Source organism: Podarcis liolepis, assembly GCF_965112155.1.
Source record: "Podarcis liolepis genome assembly, chromosome: 8".
NCBI classification, from domain to species: Eukaryota; Metazoa; Chordata; class Lepidosauria; order Squamata; family Lacertidae; genus Podarcis; species Podarcis liolepis.
The window spans coordinates 62,186,836-62,214,515 of NC_139560.1; the positions used below are offsets into that span (position 1 = coordinate 62,186,836).

The 27,680-nt window shown below is 43.2% G+C and overlaps 1 protein-coding gene and 2 long non-coding RNA genes across 3 annotated transcripts in view; 1 reads left to right on the forward strand and 2 right to left on the reverse strand.

The window, feature by feature from the left end:
• LOC310714403 overlaps window positions 1–10,894 on the reverse strand; it is a 33,174-nt gene extending 22,280 nt beyond the window's left edge. Inside the window, exon 1 of the long non-coding RNA XR_014529706.1 lies at window positions 10,777–10,894. This is a non-coding gene — a long non-coding RNA (uncharacterized lncRNA). The remainder of the gene's footprint in view (window positions 1–10,776) is intronic.
• Window positions 10,895–11,079: 185 nt separating this feature from the next.
• ADTRP (androgen dependent TFPI regulating protein) lies at window positions 11,080–26,805 on the forward strand (the record flags this gene model as incomplete). The annotated part of the gene is made up of 6 exons (XM_083519716.1): window positions 11,080–11,241; window positions 14,395–14,529; window positions 17,701–17,802; window positions 23,123–23,238; window positions 24,414–24,565; window positions 25,541–26,805. The coding sequence occupies 6 exons, from the start codon at window positions 11,080–11,082 to the stop codon at window positions 25,585–25,587; spliced, it is 714 nt and encodes a 237-aa protein (XP_083375842.1). The 3' UTR covers window positions 25,588–26,805.
• On the reverse strand, window positions 16,278–17,694 carry LOC310714522. Its single transcript, XR_014529864.1, has 2 exons — window positions 17,514–17,694; window positions 16,278–16,834 (listed from the first exon to the last, which is right to left on the reverse strand). It is a non-coding gene; the product is annotated as an uncharacterized lncRNA (long non-coding RNA).
• Window positions 26,806–27,680: the final 875 nt, after the last annotated feature.

A 27,680-nucleotide genomic window follows, 5' to 3' on the forward strand; every position in this document is an offset into this window, starting at 1 on the left:
TAGGAGGAAAATAGTGCAGCAAGCACACCAAACAGCCTTATATTATGTCCCATCTAGCCCCATGGTGTGTCTACACTGTGACTAACAGTAGAGCTCTAGGGGTTCAGGACTATTTCCCTTGTCCTCCATGGAACTGAAGCCATGAACTGAACATGGGACCTTCTGCATACGAAGCATGTGCTCTGCTATTGAGTTACATGAATGCATGTACAGTGGTACCTCAGGTTACATACACTTCAGGTTACATACACCTCAGGTTACAGACTCCGCTAACCCAGAAATAGTACCTCAGGTTAAGAACTTTGCTTCAGGATGAGAACAGAAATCGTCCGGCTGCAGCAGGAGGCCCCATTAGCTAAAGTGGTACCTCAGGTTAAGAGCAGTTTCAGGTTAAGAACAGACCTCCAGAACGAATTAAGTTCTTAACCCGAGGTACCACTGTAAATGCATGGCCACTGGAGTCAAAATGCATCTGCACCCCATTACTCAATTTAACAAGGAATGGGTGGAACCATCTGGTTCTGTTTTGCAAAGTTCTGGTGGGCGGGAGCAGAATGAGATCATTCCACTCCAATGAAATTCTGGAGTAGACCTTAGAATCAGGACTGACTTGAAATTCACTCTACATAAACATCTTGCTGCCTACGTCGATGTCTGACAGAGTGAGGAAAGGTATGTTCTAGCATATTCAGGAGCTATGTTAGACCCTCTCCCATACAATAGCCAGATATATTGGCAAGAGAGTCTCCTTTAGGGTCGCCACTTGCTCATTTGAAAGCAGCCCTGTACTAGGAAGTTTTTAATGTTTGATGTTTTGCTGTGTTTTTATTACGTTGGAAGCCACCCAGAGTGGCTTCTGCAACCCAATCAGATAGATGGGGAATAGGTAATAAATTATTATTATTTATCAAAAAATAAAGAAAATGCATTCTCCACAAAGGATCAGGTCAGGTCAGGTCAGGTCAGAAATATCCCAATAAGTTTAACATACATAATTATTAAATTAATATTTACATAAATACATGCATATTTTAAATAAAATGTTTATTTGTTTCTGCCTACCCAAACCATACCTTTACTCTTTTACCTTTTCTGGTTTACATTATATATATTAAAAATCAATATTGCAGCAAACCCTTTTGCCAGTTTGGTAACAAACCAGTGTAAAGTTGTTTGATTTTAAGAGGGTCAGATTAGCTCACAATTTCTACACTTTTTGTAGTACGCAAGTGAACTTGTAAGCATTCTTACTTTTCTCTTAAAACGCATCTCAGAATTGAACATGAAAGTACAATAAGTACAATAAGACTTACGGACATCAAAGTTTAAGGAGACCCATTTTGTTTTGGCCTTTTGTATTCCTACTGAGCTTCATTCAAAGATTTAAATATATTATCCCCTGCATGGGCACAGCCAAGGGGGCAGGGAGGGGCAGCTGCCCCCCATCAATTAAAAAAAAGACACAGCAAACTGAGGTTCTGCTCCCCCCAACAAAAGGCCTGCCCCCCCAAAATCCAGGCTAAGCCCATGATCCCCTGTGTAGCTTTGCATTGATACAACAGCAGATATAATAAGCGCCACTCATAAACCTTTCCCTATCTAGCTGGAGTGCTTTGATTCCCTTGGCATGCTTATTGCAAAGAACTAACACTGCTAATTCATTAGGTGGCAGTGAAGTTCTTTCTTGCTGCAAGGAATGCTGTGGATAAAAATCTTTTTTACAGGCCTTCCTAGGTCATGTATCTCCGCCCCCAAGTACAATGCAGTTAGGTAATTAGAGCCTTTGGACTTAATAGCCTTATCCGCTCTTCTTAATTTTAGTTGGCAACATGTATTGCATCCTTTCCTTTAAAAGGTGGTAAGCCAGCCCTGGTGTGTTCAGAGACTCTCCTAAGGTGAACCCAGAACCTCTGTCCCAAAGTACTGCACTGATGGCACCAATGCACACAAGTTCAATCTAGCACCAGTAACACCCTCTTCTAGCCCTGGATAAGAGTACAGTGGTACCTCAGGTTACATACGCTTCAGGTTACAGACTCCGCTAACCCAGAAATATTACCTCGGGTTAAGAACTTTGCTTCAGGATGAGAACAGAAATCGTGCTCCGGCGGCACGGCCGCAGCAGGAGGCCCCATTAGCTAAAGTGGTGCTTCAGGTTAAGAACAGTTTCAGGTTAAGTATGGACCTCCGGAACGAATTAAGTACTTAACCCGAGGTACCACTGTACCTTGCTACAGGGGATATGGTGCCTAATGCATTTTTTTAAAGCCAGAAAATACATGAGTCCAGCTCTGGAAAGGAGCAAAGGGCGCAATCCTAAACCCACTTACATTTGTCTTACTTTTGAGGCAAAAGGCATAGAATTGTGCCAGCAGCCTCTACCTTCTCAGTAATGACACCCACCCTGTGGAACGCCTCCCATCAGATGTCAAGGAGATAAATAACTATACAATTTTAGAAGAAACCTGAAGGCAGCCCTGTATAGGGAAGTTTTAAAAGTTTGATGTTTTATTACACTTTTATATCTGTTGAAAGCTGCCCTGAGTGGCTGAGGCAATCAGAAAATGTCCCAGGGCCAACACAAAGATTCATATATTTGGAATTTCCAAAGGAAATATTTTTGCCATGTTTAATCCACTTTTGAATTTTGGATAGAACAACAGTTTGTGCAAGATGTCTCTCCCTTCCTTCCAAGGTCTTGGGTACTGATCACAAAACACACACACACACTTGTGGGAGTGAAGTGAATGTATGTTCTATGATTCTATTGGAGGTTCTTATGGCCATCTGTCATGGATGCTTTAGCTGAGATTCCTGCATTGCAAGGGATTGGACTAGATGACCCTTGGGTCCCTTCCAACTCTATGATTCTATGTACCTGTAATGTTGACAACCATGCATTTGATGAAGTGGACTTATTAGTTTTTGAGGTGTCACACAAGACTTTGTTGTTATAAAAGTTAAAGGGCTTTTGGTGCCATTTTAAAGGAAGACGCAACGTTAAGCAAAAGGTGCCAAGTACACAGGAAAACTAATTACTGGTGCTGCATAATCTTGCATAGTACAGTATTGTAAATACAGAGCTTTAAAAGAAGTACTGGTCAGAGATGGGACTGCAGTGGACACAAGGGGCACCAATTTGTCGGCAGAGTTGCAGCAGGACACTATTCTTGCTTTAAGATATGCTTCTGAGAACCACAAAAAACAGATATGAGACTTGTAGGCCAATAACAAATAAGATGCTGCATCACATGACATAAATATTGTTTTTCCTAACCCTTTTCTAGACTTGGTAGTGAGATCCTCAACTGAAGATGCCAGTAACTGAGCTAGAGCTTCAACTGGTCCAGACCCCGAATCTACCTTCGACTCCCGAGCTGCATCACGGGCCTCCCTTTCACATTGGATTTATACTTAATACTGGCAGTAATGCATGTTATTAATCCTAAAATAGCAATTCACTGAGCAATATACATAGTGTTAAGTCAGAATTACTACTAAATGAAAACCAGTGCTGCAACGTGGCAGGAGAAAGGCACAAGCATAAGATTGGTCAGAAATATGTATCTTAATAAATAATAATAATGAAAAATATATGCCTTTCTCCTACCACATTGAAGCACTTGTGGAAACTGATAAAATGAAGATCTCCTCAGAACACATCCTAGTCTAGACACACATGAACTGCCCCTTTTCGGTCTGGTTATCTGAAGCTGGAATCCATTCTTCTTTGGCGATTAATCGTTGCCGAGTAAGATTGTCTTCCATGAAAATGGTCATCGTAGTGAGTCCATAAGTGACCGTGGAGGCCAGCTCTGGATCCACACATCTTTCCACAGTAGGGAAATAGGTTTCCGGGTGGGAGTTGATCATGGTGAGGGTTTGCCAAACGTGCCTTCCTCCTAGCTCATTTCTCCTTTTTGCCCTGAGTTCATGCTTCTTCAAAGTCCACAACATCTTTGGTAAAGGCTGTTCTCCAAGTGTTTTCCAGTTATCAGTGCTTATACTACCCTGTACATTTTTAAAGATTTGCCTTGAGAACATCTTTAAACCTCTTTTGTTGTCCACCATATTTCGCTTTCTATTCTTAAGTTGGGAGTAGAGTAGTCGCTTTGGAAGACAATAATCAGGCATCTGAACATGACCAGTCCAATGAAGTTGATGTTGATGTTGAAGAAACATTGCTTCGACACTGGTAATCTTTGCTTCTTCCAGTACACAGACATTAGTTTGCCTGTCTTCCCATGTGATGTGTAAATTTTTTTGGAGATACTATTGATGAAATCTTTTGAGGAGTTAGATGGAGATGACGTTTATAAGTGGTCCACGTTTCGCAAGTGTAACGTTGGTAGTACAATGGCTTTGTAAACGTGCATTTTGGTTTCCCTGTGAATGTCCTGGTCCTCAAACACTCTGCACTTCAGTCGGGAGAAAGCTGCACTCACAGAGCTCAGGCAATGCTGGATTTTGCCATCCATGTTGGCCCTTGTGGAAAGATAACTGCCCAGGTAGGAAATGAGGTCGACATTTTCCAACGTTACACCATTAAGTTGGACTTGCGGCGCTGCAGAGGGGTTGTTTTGTGGTTGCTGGTGTAGCACTTTGGGGTTTTTTGGATACTGAGCAATAGGCCAAGCTTCCGTAAGCCTCTTCGAAGATATTTAGGATGGTTTGGAGGTCATCCTCTGAGTGTGCACACACTACATTGTCATCAGCATACTGAAGCTTCATGATGGAAGTTATGGTAACCTTACTCTTTGCTTTCAGCCCACTTGGATCCTAGTCTACACATTCCTTATAGTGCCCTTTTTTGGTCTGGTAATCCAAAGGTGGAATACAATATGGTGGAAAACAGCTTTGCTCTGACCCACCTAGTATGGGCTTGTGATTCACCTGCAGGTCACAACTCACTTGCTGAAGACCTGTGAAGGGGGCTTGAGCATGAAAAACATACCCCAGCACTAAGAAACAAATAACTTCTACCTCTAGCCCAGGACTGAGTATTGTGACTGGCAGTGATGCATTAGGGTCTCAAGCAGAACCTTTCAACTAAAGGCCACAGGATGTGTGTGAAAAGCATGTGCATCATAACTGAGCTATAGCCTTTGACCCGTGAAACAAAAATTCATTCCCAAAAACCGACGAAAGAAACTTGTAGGACAAGTTTGCTAAGATCAGGCTCGCTGCTTATTGAGGTCAGCTGAGAGAACAGGATGCTTAAGTGGAGCGCTTGAACAAATGAAGAGTCAGGCTGTTTTAATCAGAAAGAACATGGGAGAATTCAGAATGGCTGAGGAAAATATTGATTTGCTAGCCCTGAACAAGCTTTCTCCTTTGATGATTAATTCAGTGACTAAAAATCTATAAGAACAGCCAGAATTTGCTGGTAGGAAGAAATCTGAAGCATGTGACAAAGAAATCTAGGAATCTTTGAATGCTGCACAGGATGGAATTCTTTGCTGGGAAATTAAGAGAAAATGCAAAAGAAACTTTTTAAAAAGCCAGCCTTATTCCAACATCAAACAGACCACAATTACATGGCCAACAAGCAGGGTAGGCAGCTGGTTGCCAAATCAATCTTAAGAACATGCTTAAGAACAACCTAATCTGTTGAGATAAACAGTCAATGTGCCCTAACATCCAGGTGTGCCAACTTGAATAAAACAGGGGGGCAGATGAGCCCCACCTTGCATAATCGATCACATGTTGTGGCACATGCACACCATTTGAATGGCAATGCCCATCAACTTTTGTTTTTTTGTTTAATTATTGACTTCAGAAAATTATACAGACAGCAAAACGAAGAAGCCTAAATTAACATTGCCTTCTACCAATAAGAAATAATAATAACTATTAAAATAATGAAAATACTAAAAATACATTTACTTCCCCTTTTGAACTTCTATTCTGGTTATAATAGTATATATTAATAGTAATATATTACTATTCTATAAAAATTTATTATATCCTTTGCTGTCCCATATATTACTTTGTATTTCCTATATTCAACCTAACCCTCCCCTCCTCCCCACTGCTTCCCTTCACCTGTGTGAGATCTTCCCATCATAATATTTCTTTCTAGTTGCTTTAATAAAATAGAGTAACATGAAAACTGTTAAATTATAATTACTTCTTTTGTCCTTACACACTTAACAATTGCCTATTAAGAGTTCTGCTTTAACACCATATTTCTTCATGTATTCCCCTATGCATTCCCATTCTGTATAGAATTTTTGATTGGAGCAGCCCCTGATTGATGCAGTCATTTTTGCCATCTCAGCAAACTCACAAATCTTAACTTGCCATTCTGTCATTTGTGGTACTTTTTCTCATTTCCAATATTTTGCCATAAGTATTCTTGCAGCTGTGGTTATATACAAAAATATATTCCTTTTGTCCTTGGGTGTAGTGATCAGGTGGGATTGCTATGAGGAATTATAACAAATATAGAGAGCCAGTGTGGTGTAGTGGTTAGGAGCGGTAGTCTCGTAATCTGGGGAACCGGGTTCGTGTCTCCGCTCCTCCACATGCAGCTGCTGGGTGACCTTGGGCTAGTCACACTTCTTTGAAGTCTCTCAGCCCCACTCACCTCACAGAGTGTTTGTTGTGGGGGAGGAAGGGAAAGGAGAATGTTAGCCGCTTTGAGACTCCTTAAAGGGAGTGAAAGGCGGGGTATCAAATCCAAACTCTTCTTCTCTTCTCTTCTTCTTCTGTGTCAGCAATGAAAGCATTGCATTGACTGGGTTGAAACTATTTTGATATGATTCTTCAATCCACACCTCTGCATCCCTGTTCCATTTCTCTTTCTTGACCAGTCACGTACACTGCCAGTTGCTTTGCCAGGCAGGCATCCTGGGTCATCAAAGACAGTGGGCAGTTTCTTTGATGTAGCTTTTCTGATATGTTAATCTTAGGATGTTAATCTTAGGGCTAGGACACAGGTCTCACATATAGGTGATAATGATCGCTGTCCTCCTGGCCATCCTTCTTATCACGTTTATCACCTCCCGGGGTTGCCAAATGCACTCCTTTGCAGTTCTGTTTTATTTACCCCATGCTTAATTAGTTTTGGTAGTTTAACTTTGTCTCCACTTGGGGTTTGTTGAAATGCTCAGAAGAAATCTGATTGGTTCTTACGAACACTCTGTAAAAAGTTCTTTTGTGAATAAAACAACCTGGGCCGAGGAGTAGAGAGAGAGAGATTATTATACACACCCTTCCCAGAGTCTTGCTGGTTCAAGCCTCTGTGTGTATTCTTATTAATCAGAGTTCAATCCTTCCTTTACTTTGAGAACGCCTCACTTGGGTATGTCATTTGTTAATAAACTCAATAAGTATGACGCTGGTTTTTTTGAAATAGAGCTCCTGAGGATCTTTTTGTTCTCCTCATGGATCTCATTCCAAAACTGTCTTACCACCTTACATCCCCACCACATATGGTATAATGTCCCCACCTCTTTCTTGCACTTCCAGCAGATATTTGGATGCTTTTTGTAAATTTTTGGAGTGGGCTCAAATATTTTACTGGGGGGAGGGGGGCCAAAGGGACCTTGGTCCCTAGGAGTTGACTCCTATGCTAATGTGTGTACAGTACATCCTGTTATTAAAGATAAAGAACATAAGAATAGTCTGCAGAATTACTGAGAAACCAGAAACCAGCAGAGCCATGAAGTACTGAAACGAAATGAAATTGCATGATTGACTGTGGAATCTAATGCTAGAAATAACTCAGCACTGAAATGAAAACATGGGACTCATTCTTGCATGTAAATGCACTGGCTGCATTTAGACCCTATGATGCTTCAATATACATGTGAAGTAAGGGGGGGGAGTTGTTCCTCTGAGCATCACTTTACTTCCCCCACCCCTAGCCCCACATTGAACAGCATTTCTCATTGTAATGCCTATTCATCAAATCTGAAAGGCTTCTTTTGGAGCTCCTTGCAACCTTTTTAAAATAACTTTTACCATCCTGGACAATTGGGTGTCATCAGCAAACCTGCCCTTCTCACTGCTCACCCCTAACTCCAGATCATTTATGAGAAAGTTAAAAAGCACCACTTCCCTAATGCAACTCCTTGGAGAAACCCATGTCTTAATATCTCCTTTGCGAGAATTGTCCATTTATCCGTACACTCTGCTTCTTGTTATTTAACCAGTTACTGATCAATAAGAGGGCACTTCCTCTTATTCCACAACTCCTCAGCTTACTCGGAAGTCTTTGGTGAGAGAGCTTTTCGAAAGTCCAAGTACTGTACTGTGTTACTCCATCCACGTGCTTACTAATACCATCAGATGAATCTTAAAAATTGGATTGCAGCACTGCATGAGAAGTGCATTTCATAACAGCATTCTTTGCCTTAGCAGAGAGCAATCCAAACTACAGTATGAAAGTTCTATCTTTCATCTGCCCAGAATCAGCAGGGAGGGGTGGCAATGCATGCTGGCTTTGCACAAGCTCCATATGCAATACTTATTATGTGAACCACCCTGCGATCTTATGATAAAGGGTGGTACAAATATAAATAAATCAATAAACACAATGGTGTGTAGGAGGCTTCCTTTGCCATATTTAAGCAACCATCCGATAACTCCACAGTGATATCTATGAACATACATATCCTTAGCTTATGTTAAGGATGTGTGAGCTATATCTACAAGTTATGGATAAAAAAGATGCTTGACCCTCACATCCAGGAAATTATCATGCTTCTCACAGCACTTCCACATGAGATGAAAAACTGACACTTGTTACGTTCATAGCTCAGCACTAGAAAATCCCTTAAGCTGGGCAGTTGTATACACTCAAATCTCACTCAAATCTCAAAACCACAGCCTCCATTAGGTGTGTATGGACTTACGAGGTATACAATGCAAACAGTGTTAGAAATTCAGATATATCAGCTAGGCACAAATGCCCCCTTAAGCCAAGGTTACAGTCGCCAAAACATAATGTCTAGTTGCCATTTTTGGGTAAGGCAGCTCTAAAGTCTTATTTTTCAAATGACGTACTGACTGTAATTGATTCTCAGTTAAACATCTGGCTAGTTCAGATGACAACCTTGGGCGAGGTTAAGAACTTTGAGAACTTAAAGAAAAGTCACTTGATCCAAGGTCAGTCCACATATATATTGGCCTATTCCTACTTCTTTTTCTTAATGGCGATACAGACCATTCATAACATAAGAACATTCTTCACAACTGTGAGTGGGGCAATGGTGTGGCGTGAGTGAAAACAAGATACAACAATTAACTAAAGCACAGGATGCACAGAAAAAGCATTTTGGTTCCTGAAATTCATTCCAACCATGCAGATAAAATATATCTGATAGAATTCTACAGGATGGAGTATTAGTGCGTCAAGACCCAATGATCCCCAGGCATGCACCTCCAGATGGTGGAGATGTCAGGTGCCATCCAGGGTCCTGGGCATCTTCACTTGGTCACAAGTGCAAAATGCGCCTGGCACCTATCTAGTTCTGAACACTGAACACAAAGGCTAACATTTTTTTGGGGGGGGAGCTCTGATAGGCTGCATGCTCTGTTAGTCCTCTGAAAAAGTCACAAAGCAGTGAATAAATGCTCCTGGCACAGAATGGGCATAGTAGCGATGGCCTGCTTTAGAAAATCTTTGTATCAGTACAATGTGCAACTGATATTATCTGGAGCACTCCTGTTAGCCGTGGGCTGCTTCTCTCCACATCCCCCACTACAACTATATTCCTCTCTGGCCACAGTGTCTGGAATTTAATGTGATTAGACAAACAAGCGTATAAGCAGCAGCTCAGAGGAACACCTAAGCTCCGTTACCCATGACCTTTGTTCCTTCAGCCTGCTCTTTAAGGTTTACACCTGCTTGGCACATTCTGAAAATGTGTTAATATAACATGCCAGCATGGATGGAGTCCGAGGAGAAAGCTAAGCAAACCAGGCACCAGGCGCCCACATGGAATATTGAGAGTGTCGCTCTGCACGTTTCCTGGATGCCAACTCGAATAAAATATGAGGGGGGTGGCCAGGTAAGCCCCACATAATCAATCACACAATGCAACCAACGCACACACCATTTGAGTGGCAACGCCCATTAACCTTTGGAGGGCCCTCAAGTAGTTTATGGGGGGGGCGAAGTCCTCTGAGTCCCACTATGTGGCTCACTTTCAGCCCAGCATGCACAAGACCGCAAACCCTGGAAGTGTTTGTGAAAGCCCAAAGCTGCAACAGGTCTGGGCTGCTACTAGTAGACCTCAGGTCTTCATTCACCATATCCAAAAGCGTGCCTAGACCAGTGGCTTTCAATCGGTGTGCTGTGGGATCCTGGGGTGCCTTGAATGATGGCCAGGGGTGCCACGGGCAACTCTGGCCTCTGTCCCTCTTTCTTTCCTTCCTTCCCTCCTCCGATGCCTTCTCAAGTCTCCCGAAGGCTTGCACAGCTGTTTGTTGCAGCATCCCTGGCCATAAGCTCTGGCAGGCACCTCTCTTTGGGGCAGGGCTGGGGGGGGGGTGCAGCTCGGAAACTAGGGGCGGCAGCAGCAGGCCAGAGGACTCCCAAGGAAAGGGGAAAGGAGGCTGAGGGAACACTCCACAAAGGAGGGTGTTTGAAAAAGGGTGAGAGTCTGCTAGCTCTGCAGGCAAGGGTTGGCATAACTGGGTTCCTGAGCCCCACAGGGATGCTGCAGAAAGGAAGTTGGTCAAGGGAGCCGGTTGAAAACCTCTGGCCTGGGCTACTGTCGCAACAGAGACTCACGAGGCGGGTGGTTGTTGTTTTAAGCAAAGCACCTCAAAGGAAAACTTCGCCATGCCAGTAAGCACGCCTCCAGCTCCACTCCCATCCTCGAAAACATGCGAAAACTTATGCAACTCGGGCCCTTAATCTCCCCGAGTAATCTCGAGGGAGAGCATATAAATCCAAAGGTCGAAGCCTGGCCTCACGTGAACGAACGGCAGCGGCAAAGGAAAACGGGAAGGGAAGCCAAAACTTCGGCCGCTGCTGCCAATGTGATGCCCGCTGACTAGCTTCCCCGTTCGGCTTCCCGCGGCGGCGAAGGAGGAGCCGCTGCCGGTTCCCCCACCGCGCGCGCCATGAAGGTCTCTTCGCTCTTCCTCTTCCACGGCCTCGCTCTCGCCTGGTACGTGTTCCTCGTCGCCTTCATCAGCAAGATAGGGAAGGGACCTGGCGAGAAGAAACCGGACAACATCGTCGCCTACGGCGGGCCGTGGAAGTTCCTGACCGTCCTCAACCTGGTAAGCGGCGCGCGCGGAGGCCGAGCCAGGCCTTCCCCTCTCGCCTCGGTCTGAGGGGAAAGAGGGGGCGGGTGCTTTCGCTTCCCGCCATCGGCGCTTCAGGAGACCGGCGGCGGTCCAAGGGCAGCTTGCGCCTGCTGAGGGGGTGGGAATCCCCACGAGGAGGGTCACGGGGGTCCCCACGGCCACGACCCCCCGACCTGGGCTAGAGTTATACGTTTCACTAGCCTGAAGCCCCTTAGCCATCCATTGAAACTAGGGGGCGGGGGGAGAGGGGCGGGTTTGAAATACGTACAGCGTGGGTTGGGGTTGCCACCTGTATAATACAGGATCGTCCCGCATTTCCAAGTGAAATGTTATGTCCTGTATTTGTTACAGTTTTGACCTGTATTTCAGGTTTGTTCTTCTCTCTCTCTCTCTCTCTCTCTCTCTCTCTCTGCCAAGTTGGGAGGTTCCTTTTCAAATGCATGCATTTGAAACTCTGTGTGAAAGGTCACTGTATTTAAACTCTGTGCAGCAAAGCAGAGGCAGATTTGCAATTTCATTGTGTGGGGGTGTGGGTGTGCGCGTGTGCATGCCTGGGTGACAAATTCCAGAGGGGCCGTCCTGTTAGGCTGCAATAGATTGCAATGGGTTGCTCAGAAGTCACTTCAGCACCCTGCCCTGCCGTGTATTTTGCCAGAGCAAAGGTGGCAACCCTAGCAGGAAATAATAGAATTGTAGAGTTGGAAGAGATCCCCAGAGTCATCTAGTCCAACCCCTTGTAATGTAGCAATCACAACTGAAGCATCTTGTGATGGGTGGCCATCCAACCTCTGCTTAAAAACCTCCAAGGAAGGAGAGGGAATCTGTTCCACTGTGGAACAGCTTTTACTGTCAGAAAGTTCTTCCTGCTGTTTAGTTGGAATCTCCTTTCCTGTAACTTGAATCCATCAGTTTGGGTCCTGGCCTCTGGAGCAGGAGAAAACAACAAGCTTGCTCTATTTTGCATGCGACAGCCATGTTGGTTACAGCATGGTGCTGGTAATGCCAAGGTTGCAAGTTTGATCCCCGTAGGGCAGTGGTTTTCAACCAGTGGGCCGTGGCACCCTGGGGTGCATGGAAATGGTGGTCAGGGGTTGTTGCGAGCAACACTGGCCTCTGTCCCTCTTTCCATTCCTCCCTCCTCTGATGCCCTCTTGCGTCTCTGCCTCCCAAAGGCTTGCATAGCTGTTTGTTTCAACAGCCCTGGCTACAAGCTCCCCAGGCAAATGGTGTCTCTGGGGCTGGCCAGGGGGTGCTACCTGCACAGCAGGGGGTGGACTAGATGATCCTCAGGGTCTCTTCCAACTCTACGATTCTATGTGGGCAGGGAAACAGAACGCTTTTCCTGCCTGTGGTTTCCCACCAAAAAGACTTTTTAAAAGCCACCCCAGTACCTTGCATGAGTTAATTCCAGTGTCAAGAGACCATCGGGGGGGGGGGGGGGAATCCACTAAGCTATGGATAGTGTGTAATAGTAGTAGTTGTGCAGGAGATGTGTTGAATCCTCCACCCCATGCTGCAGATTAAATTATACATACCCTCCACAATTTCCTAGGGATTCAGAAGCGTACCTGGCTGGGTCTCTCTCTCTCTCTCTCTCTCTCTCTCTCTCTCCCTCCCTCCCTCCCTCCCTCCCTCTCCATGGGTCTTTGGCCATCAGGTCTAATTTTCTCCCAAAGTCTGTGTTAATGCTTTTGCTTATGTTCATCCCTTGCTGTGCAGGTGCCTCTGCTTTTCCTGGGCAGTGGTCAGGGATAGTGTCATCATCTGGAGGGCTATAGATTTTCCTCCCCCCCAAGTAAAGTTTCAGAGGGGCCACTGTGTTAGTCTGTTGGAGCAGGAACAACACTGTCTTGTGGCACCTTAACAGATCAACACTGAAAAAGCAGATTGCTTTCTGTGAAAGCAAATGCCATAATAAAGCTCTTAGTCTTTCAAGTATCACAAGACTCATTGTTGCGGATTAAAAAACAACAACACTGAAACGCAATGTGTGATATGGTAGGGAGTCCAAAATCTGCTGTTCAAAGGCGGGGGAGACGCAGACTCCAAGACACAGGCATACCTAAGGCAGCTCTTTGTGCCTTGGCCCTTTTTCTGCTGTTGGATTGATCATAAAGTTAGGAAGTCTCTGCTAATGTATACCCTACGCTACTATTTTTCTGCAGTTGAACACTTTGCAATTGACAACTTTTTTTACTTTTTCATACATGCATAAACCATTAAGCCAGATTTGTGACTTAAGCTAAGAGGACAAAAACATATTGCACCCCTTCATGCAGTCTGTGTGGTTTGTTAAGGGTGTTAGGAGTTGTAGCTCTGTGAGGGGTAAACTACAGTTCCCAGCTTTTTTAAGGAAGGCATGTACTTTAAATATATGGTGTGGATGTGACTGTCAGTGGAGGCCTACCCATTGGAACACCTTACTTTATGCTCCGGAACACGAGTGGCGTAAAGACTAAACTTGTCCTCTCTGAAATTTCACGTATAATGTTGTTCCTTCATTTATTTATATTGCGGTCTCTTAGTGTAACTTAGAATATTTTATTTTCTTTGTGACCTCTGCTAAGGCGGTGTACACATCACCAGCTTACAACACAGTTGGCCATTTCCCCCCTCAATTCCTATTGAAGCTGGTTTGGCGAACAGCACATCAAAATGCAGTATTTTCTAAGAAATGACAGGAAGGAGCTGGATTGTGACTAACATTGTGTGTACACCACTTTTCAAACCAGAAGTGGGATCACACTGGATGCAGAGTAAATGACAGTGTGTACACAACTTTAGAGTCTGTCTATAGCTGTATTGCTACCTTGCAGATAAGCTATAATTCCTAGAGGTGATTTTTAAAAAAAAATAGTGGATCTTTGCACATTTGCAGATCATTGCTAACAAAGCTATTTAGTTCTCATAAAACGTTATATAAGTCTATTAAACAATACAATGTTAAAGTTTACCACCCAAACTAATTTATTAAAACACTCTCAGTAAATAAGATAGATATAGCTAGTGGCGTTTTCCACAGTGCTGATTCATGGTTCACCCTGAAAACTGCCTTCCTAAGAGTTCATTGAGGTGTGTACAATTAAAAATGGATGAAGATCTTCTCATTAGCTGTAATTAATTTAGGTTCTGCAGGCTGTTTACTTCGGGATCTCCTTGCTGATTGACGTGCTGGTACTAATGAAGCAACTGCGACTTGCTAAGTCCATGTTCCCCTTCAGAGACTTGATCTTTGTCAGCCTGGCCTTTCCTACTTCCATGGTGAGTTTCAAATACACATAATCATCATTATTATGCCACTATTAGAAGACAGGCACTAGTTACTTTGGAAGGATTGTTCTGCGCCAACGATGCTTTGAGTAATGATAACTCATGAATGATAATACATTATTACCAAAGAGAATTCATTAAAGATAGTTCATTATTACTATTATTTTATTGATACTGTAATAGTAGCAGTATATATAAACAGCATATATAATTGCCTGAAAGACACTTAGTGTGTTATAGAATACAACTGCTTCATGTTTTCAAAAACCAAGCAAGGCAACTGAAACAAAGAAAGAGGGTTTGATTCCTGACATCTCCAGGTAGAGCAGGCAAAGGCCCCATCTGAAATTCTGGAGAGCTGTTGCAGATCATTGCAGACAATATCAACCTAGATGCACTCTGTATCTCTATATCTAACTTCCTATTTTCCCAATGAATATTACCTGCTGCCTTATCAGGGAGTGGGTGGTGCTGTGATCTAAACCACTGACCCTCTTGGGCTTGCTGATCGGAAGGTCAGTGGTTCATATCCTTGCGACAGGGTGAGCTCCTGTTGCTCTATCCCAGCTTCTGCCAACTTAGCAGTTTGAAAGCATACCAGTTCAATTAGATAAATAGGTACCACCGTGGCAAGAAGGTAAATCGCATTTCCGTGCACTCTGGCTTCCATCACGGTGTTCCGTTGCACCAGAAGCGGTTTAGCCGTTCTGGCCACATAATCTGGAAATCTGTTTGTGGACAAATGCCGCCTGAAGCGAGATGAGCGCCGCAACCCATAGTCACCTTTGACTGGATTTAACCATCCAGGGACCCCTTTTTACCTTTTTTTATCTGCCGACTTCCAAAATCCAGATAAGCACCTTAAGGGCCATTTAGCATCTTACAACATGCAACAGAAGGGATATGTGTGGGTGTATTTATACTCACACTTCTGTTTTCTGCTGCATATTGCCAAAATATGCGTGAACTGAACCTCAGCCTCAGTTAAACACTTGAAGCGTTCCATGTTTAGTATGAAAAAATAATTCATGTGTAGCTATGTAGTAGAGTAAGCATCAGACACTAATACTCCACTTTAAACCTGTGAAAATGCAAGCAAGGAAAGTCAGGTAAAATTGAGACAATTTCTTTTGGCGAAAAATGAGCAGAGTGTACTGTTTCCAAAGCCATTTTTTCTACTCCCGTAGAGGGATCACCAGGTGTGAGGGATCACTAAGTGTAGAGAGGGACTTGCTTCTGTTTATAAACAATGCTTACTATTTTTAGTAGGAGAACATCCTTTCTCAGCTCCTGTGTCCCTGGTTTGCTCTAATGTGGACTCACACTCAGCAGAGAAAACAAGGCCAAGAAAACACAACTGATGCTGTAATTATTTTTCTTGTGTTGAAATGCACCCATTGAGAAAGATTTCTCAATAGCTAATATTCACTTTTTCGGCTTAAAGCCTGTTCTTAACGAATGAGGGCGATGTTTGTCATTAAGCCGCTTGGAGAAGCAGAAGGTAGATCTGATCATCATCAAAGACAGAGACTGTCCTACTGTTAGGCAAAGTGAGGCGACTGCCACAGGCAGCAGTTACAGTGGGACGGAGGCAGCAGCAACAGCCCCCTGGCTGTCCCTCCTACCCCCCTCCCTTCTGTCATTCTCCTCTGTGGAAAGACTGGCTTGGGTATGCTATACAGCCTGTCTTGGCCCTTCCAAACTAACCTGCTGCCTAGTAAAGGACACTATTCCGTCACCAGTGTTGAAATAAGTTTAATTGGCTTCTTTGCATAGAACAGAGATGGGGGAAATCTTGTCCTTCACCTTATGCAGCAAAAAAGCTCAGGCCATTTCTGATAGAAGGGCTGAAATCACAGTTCTCTTTCTCCCCATCTGGTTATTGTTCATACTATAAAGACCTTACTGGCTTTCTCACCCAGTGGAAGGGCTCGTTGCTTGGCAATGGTGTCCATGCTTTGCATCCTTGGCGTCTTCAGTATAAAACAGATCCCAGACAGACCAGCTGAAAAAGTGCCACTGTATATGAGGTCTGAATAGTTTTCACTGGGCTTTGTGGATTTTTAGCCCAGAAAGCAGCTCCTGGTGGTCTTCACGGCTTTCCCTCTTTCCCTGCTCATGCCAGTCTTTGCCAAAGATAACAGTTGAAGAACATGGCTTTCCCTAAGGAATCCTGGGAAATTGTAGCTCTGGGAAGGGTATACTACAGCTCTCCTACTTTAAATGCATGTTGCGGAGGTAAGAGAAAAGTAACAAAATTCTTCCCAGATCGAACATTGCGAAGGAGAGAGCATCCCTAGGAAAAGTAATTAGACAACTGCTTGCATAGGTGTTTTTTTTAATGGCTAGTGTGCTTTTAATCATACAGCACTCTTTGTACCCAAACAGAAGGCAATCAATATGATTTTATAAATGCATAATTATTATTAGTTGTAGTAAACATAATCTGAGCACAGTTCTTGTATTTGCTCTGAATTTCAGGACTTTGGGGAACACTGAAGTTTTCAGGAAGCCTGTCTGTCTAGTGCTGTATATGTGTTAACTGGCTTTGATTACCCAGTGTAGGAAGAGTAACCCTCTGGACTGCTCAGGGGCACTTGATATGGCCAGCAGGCAGAAACCCCTCTCCGCCCTCACACATTCACTGAGCATGTGGAGAAAGTCATATGAAGATTCATGTTGCCTTTTTTTTTTTGCTACAGGGGGCAACCATGTAAGGTGCATCCAATTGTCATACGGCCGCCAACACATGGATTCTTTTGGGCCCAGAAGAGGGAGGAATGTGGTAGGGGAGTAACAGGGTGGCGAGGGCTTATGCACACTCTGCCAATGTGCGCGGGGGCCAGGAACAGAACCCCCTCACAAAATGGTTGCCGCCTGTACATCACATTTTCCAGGACTAAAGGCTTATGTAGGTTCTGTGGCCCAGAGCTGGTTACAGCACTAAATGATTTCTAAAATAATAAAATACATACTGCTGTGATACTGTTTGAAACCTTGCATAAGTGAATCCCAGCCCGTCTTTTCACAACTCATTATTCTGGAGTGCTGTGACAGGAAGAAGCTTGCCACAGTACTCTATCTGATAGAAGTGGATAGTACTTTGTTAGATGCTTGTGTTAGATAAACTCATCACCTTTTTCTTTTAATACTCTGTTTCAGACAGTGTTTACGTTATTTTGGGCACTATACCTTTATGATCGGGAGGTTGTTTATCCCACGAGCCTTGATGCCCTCCTTCCTTTATGGCTGAATCATGCTATGGTGAGTAAAATGTAAAGCAACAACAGCAAAATGGAACAAAGGCAATTTGCAATAAATATTCAAACATCGCATGATGGATGCAAGGGAAAGCAGACATGATCCAGCCAATTATGCACTTTTAATTCCTACTGATCTCGGTGGGAGAGTCAATATATACTTAATCTCTCTCATCAAATTTAATAAGATGTGCTTACGGTAACTTTGGCAGGAACATGCCCAGATTCTGCAAATTTTTATTTGTAGCTTCCTTGCTTTTTCTTTAAGCCGAGACGGGCAATGAGTGGGCATGTGAATTGCTAAAGAAAGCCTTAAAGCATAGGGGAAAATATCAGTGAATTGTTGCTTGCCAAGTGTAAGTCAATTGAAAGATGTGAAGTCATTAAATGGGGTGGCAGGATGGGGTGGGGAGAGAGAGACACTTTCTAGGTTACTGCAGTGCATATAAAAGAATGAGAGTGCTGTTGCTGTAAACAGAGTGTTACACAATGCAGAATGTCTGGGAATACAAATGAATGTTTGGTGGTTTTTAGAACAGAGTAAAAGAATCCAAAAAGGTATGTAGCAGGAGCTCTCCAGTCAAGCAGCAAATGTGAGTAGAAACAACAAGCAGCAGTGCAAAAACGATGGCTGGCTGACTCCTGCATCTTACATTTTAAATGTCATTTTTAGCCAAAAACAGAAATGAAAGGAAATGTGTGTGGGGGGGATCTTTACTGCTCTGGGCAAAGATGCTACCAGTAAAATAGAAGCTGTGTGTGTGTGCAGAATTCACAACATGTCCTCTTGGGAATAGGTGGGTGAAAAAGTTCAGTATGAATCCTAAGGTCCTAAATGAATGAAATAACCATCATATTCAAGACGCTCAAGCTTGATTCTATCAACCTTCCGTAGTGAATGAGGCTACTGGCTCTTACTCAGGACAGTGCTACGAAAAGATCAATATTCCTTGCAGTGACAACCCAAATTCTGCCTTTATTGTCTGTACAAATGAGTTTGTTTGCATCACTCGCTCCTCTGGAATGCTAGTCATGTGGAAGAAGGGCAATGAGTCATAAGAACCAAAACAAATGAAACAGCAATCATATCCAAGACTCAGCCTAGATTCCCTACTCAGTGTCATTATAGGCTACTAACATAGATGGGTGCTACATAAAGACCCATTTTTATGATCTGACCTCTTGACACCCTATAATGTTAGTTTTCTCTAACATTATCCTCACACCAGCAGAGTATGGCATGGTGGGACTGAGCCACTTCCATTGGCACATGTGGAAAATCGGTGCAGGATAGCAGCCACAAGCCTTATGAACCTGTTTAAACAAACAAACAAACAAAAAAAGGTCATAGCTTAAATCTTTTATGTTTCCGAGAAGTTAGAATGAGCCCATTTTTCAGAAGTGATGTGACACTCGCTCAATGGGCAAATCATTCTGCATGAATTATTCAACCTAGGCATGGAGCTAAATGATGGATCCCTTCAGCTAACATTTGTTCTTTCCGTGTTTCCTAAGAAAACCAGAAATTTCTAAGCAATTCAAGTTCCTTTATGAACAAATCTGTGAAGTTTTGAAGGAGGCAGAAGAGTTGAGAAGAGCTGAGCACCATCACATTGCCCCCAAACTTGCATTACTAGATAACCGCCATGTGCCAGTACAGGGAGAAGGAAGGCAAAACATATCCCCACGTACGCTGGAACTTGATTCAACAGAACTTGTTCACATCTGTGGATAATCAGTAATATTTGTATGGGGAGGGTTGGGGCAGGGCAAACCTTCAACCTACTGTGATGCTGTCCTTTACTTGCTAACTGTTTACCTACTTCATCTGTAAGAAAAGGAAGTTTCATACCTACCAACACCACCCACCATGGATATCCAGGGATGGGACCAGGCCTCCTCCTGATGCGACATTTGCATGCCAGAGCCCCATCCCAACAGACATGGGGCGGGCAGGCTGTAGAGGCCTCAGCCCCATAGTGCCCCCTAGGGAATGTTGCATGCATTGTAGAGTGCCCTGACTGTGAGCGATGATGGTATGGCTCATCAAACCTGGCCAACACTCCATATTAACTGACTGTGTGCCACTTCCCAGAATCCTTTGCAGCATTCAGGGGTTCTATAGCAGACCTGCAGATACACCACTAGTACAGGCAATTCTGTCTGGAAAGCATTCTCTAAGGGTTGGACATTTGGAACCACTGCCTCAGACAAATGTAGATTCCCCCAAGGAAACATTTTCCATTCAATATTTATATATACAGTGGTACCTTGGGTTACAGACGCTTCAGGTTACAGACTTTGCTAACCCAGAAATAGTACCTCGGGTTAAGAACTTTGCTTCAAAACAAAACAGAAATCGCATGGCGGCGGCAGGAGGCCCCATTAGCTAAAGTGGTGTCTCAGGTTAAGAACAGTTTCAGGTTAAGAATGGACCTTCTAAAAAAAGAAAAAAAGAATGGACCTCCGGAACGAATTAAGTTTTTAACCCGAGGTACCACTGTAAACTGAAACTGCTAGCATCATATTATGCCATCTCAGTAAGGGTGGCAAATTAATATGCTTTCCCCTCAGAAAGCAAAGCATTTAATTAACTTGTATCAGTAAATAAATCAAAACAAAGTACTACAGAACTCAAAGTAAAAAAAAAACTTTCATAAGCAGTCGGAACGTAATACAGTATTTTAAGCAACCCATTCATTAACAGCAAAATCATTACATACAGCTTTTGTTCAAATTAGTGGGTTTGGGGTTTGGTTTGGTTTTTTAGAGTGAGGGAGGGGGAGGACTGAGAAATAATGCCTTTTCTCCCCTTTCTGTGATAATTGTTTTCCTTTTTCAGTTTCACTTGTTACAAGTGAAGCTGAAAAGAAAGCTGTTAATGGAAAATACAAGAATGAGTCACTGTTTCCAGCCATTTTTGCCAACCCTTGGAGATTGGTGTCAATCCAGGCCTAATTATTAAGACTTGCTTTTTAAACAGGTTTTTAAAATTATTTGCTTAAAGAACAAAGCTTGCATTTATTTGAATGAATGCTAGATTAAACAATACATTATAGTGGCAATGAAGTTTAATTGCCTTTAATGACTCATGGTGTGTGGTGTGACTAGAGTCATATTAAAAATTGCTATGAGTAGGGACCACTTTGCCTGAGAAAAAACCAAAATGCATTTAAAGGGCTTTCAACTAGTTTTAAGTTGCAGTATATGGTCCATTACTAATGCCATTGCAGCAGTCAGCTTTCCATTGTCTAGTAAAAAGAATTCATTTAGAGAGCTAATTGAAAGCCAGTGGCAAATGGAAAGCTTTGCAATAACTAGTCAATCATGCAGTACTTCTGTGTTTTGCAATAACAGGCAAAACATACAAAGGTTCTACAATCGCCAGAGCCAAGTGAACCTAAAAATATAGAGCATGCACTGTGGAATGACAGGATATTATTATTATTAAAATGCACCATCTATCTATATCTGTACAGCGGTACCTTGGTTCTCAAACTTAATCCGTTCCGGAAGTCCGTTCCAAAACCAAAGCATTCCAAAACTAAGCTGTGCTTTCCCATAGAAAGTAATGCAAAACGGATTAATCTGTTCCAGACTTTTAAAAACAACCCCTAAAACAGGAATTTAACATGAATTTTACTATCTAACAAGAGCATTGATCCATAAAATGAAAGCAATAATCATTTTACTGTACTATAAAATAAATAAGACAGTACTGTAGATGATAAAAAAATTTTTTAAAAAAAATTCTTACTATACCGACAATAGTCATTGTTTGGATGGGGGGGCTTTTATCCATTTCCGCAGTCACACAATCAATCAGTAGCTGAACTGGGTTCCACACAGTCACAAAAACAAATTAACCGAAAAAGCCTCAAAAGCATAAATGCAAAATAAATAGCAAAAACAAAAGTGCCAAACTTAATCCGTTCCGGAAGTCCGTCTGACTTCCGAAATGTTTGAAAACCAAGGCGCAGGTTCTGATTGGTGCAGACGCCCGGAAACAATAGCTGACAGCTGCATCGGATGTTTGGCTTCTGAAAAACGTTTGAACACCGGAACACACACTTCTGGGTTTTCGGCATTTGGGAACCAAGGCTTTTTAGAACCAAGGTACCACTGTATAAGCTAGTTCCCTAGCCTCTACTATTGGATCATGGTGACCTTAAGTGAGACGTGCTTTCCTGTTTTCTAGGGGAAGTTACATATGAAGTTGCCTCTAGCTCAGCATTGTTCCATAGGTAGCCAGTGTGATGCTTTCCAAATATTGGACTTCAGCTCCCATCAGCTTCAGCCAGTATGGTCAATGGTCAGGGTTGATGGGAGTTGTAGTCCAGCAACATGTGCCAGGCACCACATTGGTTACCCCTGGTCTACACTAACTGATGGATCTTCAGGGTTTCAGAAGTGTTTCAGCCCTACCTGGAGAAGCTGGGGTTTGAACTTGGGACCTTGTGCATGCAAATCACATGTTCTACCACTGAGCAACGGCCCTTCTTCCTTGTACATGCTGAAAAGGTGAGAGCAAGATACGGCTATAGCAGCAGTGCACACATTAAAACTCTTTACTGTTGCCTTGCCCTAATAGTTCTGAGGCTAGGGTATGGGTGTGTTAGCTATTCCCCGTCCCTTCCACCCACTGTTACCAAGTTGGCAGGATTGCCAAGGAATGAAGGCACTCAGCATAGGGTATCCTGACTGTCAAAAGCAAGGGTGGTGCAAAAGTCTAGGTTAGACCAGGGGAAAGGGTTTCTCCTTTCCTTGATGCTATGGGACACAGCCTCTGATATCAGGAATTCCTCTGGGAAAGAGCAGAGGTGCTAAAATCCAGGCATCTGCCAGCTTCATGAACCCCATCTCCTTTCTTCCTGAAAAAGACAGGCCCGGTAGTATATAGGACAAAGCAACCCTCTAAAGCAGGGTTTCTCAGACTTGGGTCTCCAGCTGTTTTTGGACCAGCTCCCATCTCCTAGCAGGACCAGTAGTCAGGGATGGTGTGGATTGTAGTACAAAAGCAGCTGGAGACCCAAGTTTGGGAAACACTGCTCTAAAGGAAGGGATATCCCTTAAAATAAGGCATCGAGAATCAATAGCAGAGTTTTTGTTTTAATCCTCTGGTTGAAAGAACAAAAAGCCCATTGTCTTTGCCCCAGAACGTTACCACATAGAACATTCAGCCAACAGCCAATCAGGACATTGGCTGAAAGACTTGCGTTAGAAAGGCCAGGCCAAAGCTCTGTACACCTTATTGTAAGCAATGGTGAGTTTCATAAATTCAGCACGAGTACAATTTTGTGTGACGCACTGTATTTTCTTCCCAGCACACTATTATATTACCGTTGTCCCTGATGGACCTCTTGATTACCCCACATCGTTCTCCATCAAAGGGAAAAGGGATCAGCGTATTAGCAATTGGGGGTGCTGCCTATGTCTGTTGGTAAGATCTTTGTTTTTTTAATGAAGAAAGTCTCTTTCACATGATGCTTTGGCATCCCTCTTTAACAGGCAGGAAGCCAAGAGGGAATGCCTTCTCTCACCTAGTTATTACATGCAGCCACAAAGTCCTCTGTTGAAAAGACGGTCCTTGCTTAACCCTGCTGAAAGAAATCCCGACTATTCAGCTACAATAGACTCCTGATCAGACTTTAGAGAAGCTTTGGAACTGTTGAACAAGTGCATTATACAACCATACATTAGGCCTCATGAGGGGCCTTTTTAGCCTAATCAGATCCTAAACTTAATGAGATTATTCATGCCGCTTATTGAAATTCCTTTCCCATGCACGAGTTTGCTTGCTGTGATTTGTGCTATCTATTAGTTTGGCTGTTATGAGCATGGGGCAAGGCCTCTTCGAGATTCCCCCAGAAAACTCGCTTTTAAAAAGGTGTCCGTATTCCAGAAGGAATGGAACTTCTGGCCCATAGGTGAAGCTCATCCTAATGCAATGTGGCAATGTGATCGGGGGGGGGGGGGTTGAATGTTATCCTCTGAACCTGGATGGAAGGCCTTGAATATTCTGAGCCTCTGCTGGTGCCCAAGCCGCCTGCCATTCAAGTCTGGTGTTGGATCCCAGACAAGAGTATTTAGGGGATGAACTACCTCCTCAGAACTACCTCTTTACCCCCCACCCCTTTACCTAAAATTTTACCATGTCGGACGACTTGCATTTGTGTTTTTGCTGTTTTCTTTCACTAAATGGTGTTCCCACATAGAGATCTGCATAACAAAACATCTGGCTACCCCAGGCAGAAAAAAAGATCTTTTAGGCTTTTGTGTACCTGTGAATAAATGCAGGTGTGTTTAAAAAAAACCAAAAACCAATAATCTCACCCAAGCTATTGGCCCCTTAAAGTGTCTTCAAGGGCTAAAAGCAGCTGGGGCAGGGTAATGGAGGCAATTTTGGGAAAGAAACTAGAACACCTTCTGAGCTAGAAGCCCATGACTGCATTTCTTCTTCTTCTTCAATGTACAGTTCGAGCAAGCCTTTTAAATTTTTGTCCTAGCTTGTACTTTGGCTCTTAGATGCCACATTCTTCCCAAGGAAACGGCAAGCCCAGCTGGGATGCTATGTTCTAACTTAAAATGTCCAAACTAAAATGCATTCTTTTCTAGGTTTCTGTGGATTTACTCGGTGACTGGGAAGTGGGTGTACCCTCTCTTTGAAAATCTAAGCGCACCCGGCATAGCTGCCTTTTTTGTGGGGAGCACTTTCGTCACTCTCTTTTGCTACAACACAGGAGAATTCCTCGTCCGCATGATTTGGGGTGAGTCCAGTCTTGTAAACAAATCCTCGAAAGTTACCATTTTTAAAAATTAGTTTGCACACGTTCTTCTCTTACACATTGGTGGCACATCGAAAGGTTAAAAAGGGAAGGGAGGAAAGAAAGAAAATAAATTCCCTTGGCTTCTCTCGGTTCCCTTCCTGGTCACTTGATTCTTATTCCTCACAGTTAAATCAGGGCTAGTAGAACTTGCACATTCACTTGCCAGGCCCTAGTTGTAATTTCCCCCCCATGGGTGGTGGGTGGGTCCAGTGCTATAAATGATAAGAAGACATTGCACTGAGGCTAAAAGCAGAAGTGAACTAGCAAGCAAGGTTAGTAATAAGCAGAAAGCCTATAGTCACCATGCAAGCAGGTGCATATGTGAAAGGGCAAGTTCCGGTAATTACCATTTTCAGAGGGAGGCTATCCCTGGTCACGTGTTCCTGTATGCATGACAGAGATAAGATGCATGGAACAAACTTCAGTCTTTCGCATGGTCAGTAAATGTGCAAAATCACCCTAAAACTAGATTATTATGGGCCATGTGCCAGGGAGTTAATGGGATCCCCCCAACCAACATGGGGGTGCTGAGGTAGATGGTCTGTCTCTCAGTTGTGGATCATATTGCCTGTTCATGGGGGAAGTGAGACCCCCCACACACACACCTTGGTTAGCAGATAATCTTGCTGCAGAGCTACTCTGAAAAGGGAGCAAAGGGCACTGCCTCTTCCAGTCTCTGGTGCCTCACTAGCACTTTCTCCTGCAGCTCACTCTTACTTCTAGTTTGGCAGTGCAGAGAGTGGCTGTTAGCTCTGCTCAGGGGCCAGATTTTGCTCTGGGGCTGTCAGCTGCTGGCCCCGAAGTGAGTTCGCTTCTTTTTCCCCAGTATGGAACAAAATCAAGTTGTGTTTGGATTGTTATCGTGCATCTCACCAGTAAGCCATTTTTTCTTCTTTTGCTTATGCCATTTCACAGGTGACTCCGTAGTAATACTTGACATTTACAAGAAGAAAAGCAAATGAAACTTGGATGATGCCAGAGCAAAACCTAGATGAATTAAGAATGAAGCCAGCGAAGTCAAGCAAGAAGATCTCTCCATGCGGAACCTTCTTGTATGCTTGTTCAACACTTTGTGTCTTCCAACGAATCTAGATTCTAAAAATAACTGGATTCTGGGGATGGATTTGAGGGTCTGCCTGGGCGGATCCCTTTCAGGATTCCAGAGGATTAATTTGATTCCAGAAAGCTTAAGATGGATCCCCAGGCACATCAAGCCACAGGTGTGTTGTATGCCCATTAAATAAGTGGTACATACCTTAGGACAGAATCTTCCAAGGCTGCTACAAACTGTCTGGAGTGGATTGCGTCAGTCCTATCAATGAGCCTAAACTGCACTGGGAGAGCCACAACCAGCTCCTGAGGCCTTGGACCTTCACACTTGTGTGTTACATTGTTATGGAAGCTGCAGTCATCACAATGCCGTGCAAATCTAGGTGCCTGTTGCAGCTCTTCTGGTGGAGACTGGGCCCTTCTCCCCTCTCCTGCACAGAGAGAGAGATGGGGAAGAGCCTACTTTGAGAGGAGTGCTGCAGACATAGGAGGTTTTTGGCTTGTGAATGACTGCACCAATGTGATCAAGACCCTTGGAAACCCCTGCATAGGAAAGGCTAGACTCTAGGTCCTGGAAGACCTGATTCAGAGCCAATAAATTCAGACTGACAAGGGCTGCCTATCTTTAAATGAATCTTTTGTACTATATCATGAAGACTAACCTGATGGCATCATTTCAGATGATTAAGGAAAAGAATTTACAGTTGCAGATTAAAGAAATGCATAGCATCCGGTGCTCAAGCTCAATGCCATAGGATAAGTATTCATCCTTAATGATCTAAAGAGTGGATCTGCTAAGTGTCCAGTGAAATCAGCATGGCTGCAGCTTGAAATCCAAGTTATTAATAGGCATTTACAAAAAACAGTAAAAAAAAGTTAATGAGATTCCTGACATTTACATGGTTTCCTCTTTTGAGTTTTAGATGTGGCACTCCTGAATCAAAATAATGTAATTATGTTTAACATTGTGTTAACATGAGGGTTAACACAAATCTCTCTGCCACATTTTCCATTCCTTTACTAATCTCACTTGCTAGTTTATTTCTGTTATTAGCCTCGGCGTCTTATTAAGTCTTATAGAACTGGAGCAATTATTTGAAAAGGTTAATAAAATAAATAAATGAACATGACCCATCGTTTCCTTCAGTGGTCAGCATTCTCAAGCATAAAAGGCAGTGCTGTTATTTTAATGGTGTGGTGATTGTAGCTTTTTCTTTTTTGTATTAGCATAAATGGGCTTGTCATGGTTGTGCCCAGCAAACTGGGCACAACTGTGATCAGGGATGTAAAAAGGGGTACTTTAATGACCTGCAGTTTCTTTCCTGCCTTAGGAATGTGATACCCATCAGAATTTGGGAACAGGCACCTAAAGTCTGTGGCAGCTTTGAAAATGAGACAGACAGACGTAGAGACAGCTGAGGAAAATTTTTGCTAGCCTGGAAATTATGGGGAATACACTGTTGCTTCGGAAAATCTGGTGCAGAATCAGCAGTTTAGCTGTCTCTTTTCACAAGTCTGCTTGCTTTCATTAGGCTCTGCTGGTATAATTCCAAATAAACCAAATACGCCGTAAATATCCACTATGCTCTCTCTCCCCTCCAAAGGAAGTGAAACCATGAAGTGTTGCCCTGTATTTCTCACCTCTTAGGTAAGTGGAGAATACGTAACCATATTGATTTTGTTGTGTGTTTTCTCACCGTGTGACAGTAAATATGTAAAAATGCACACACACACACACACACACACAAAAACCCTGGACCACAAATTGGCTAAAGTCACTGGAACAATTCAAAAAACATTCAGTATCTCTACTGCAGCAGAAAAGTAGGTGGATCTGAAAACATATTACAAGAGTTTCATCCAGTTCCACAGGATTTCACCAGGAGGGGACGGTCAACAAAAATAGCAAAGAGATGCCATAAGAACAATAACATCAACACTAATAAAAATAAAAAAAATCAGAGAAGTACCAAGAAAGTCCAACCACCATTCAAGGGGTTCACAT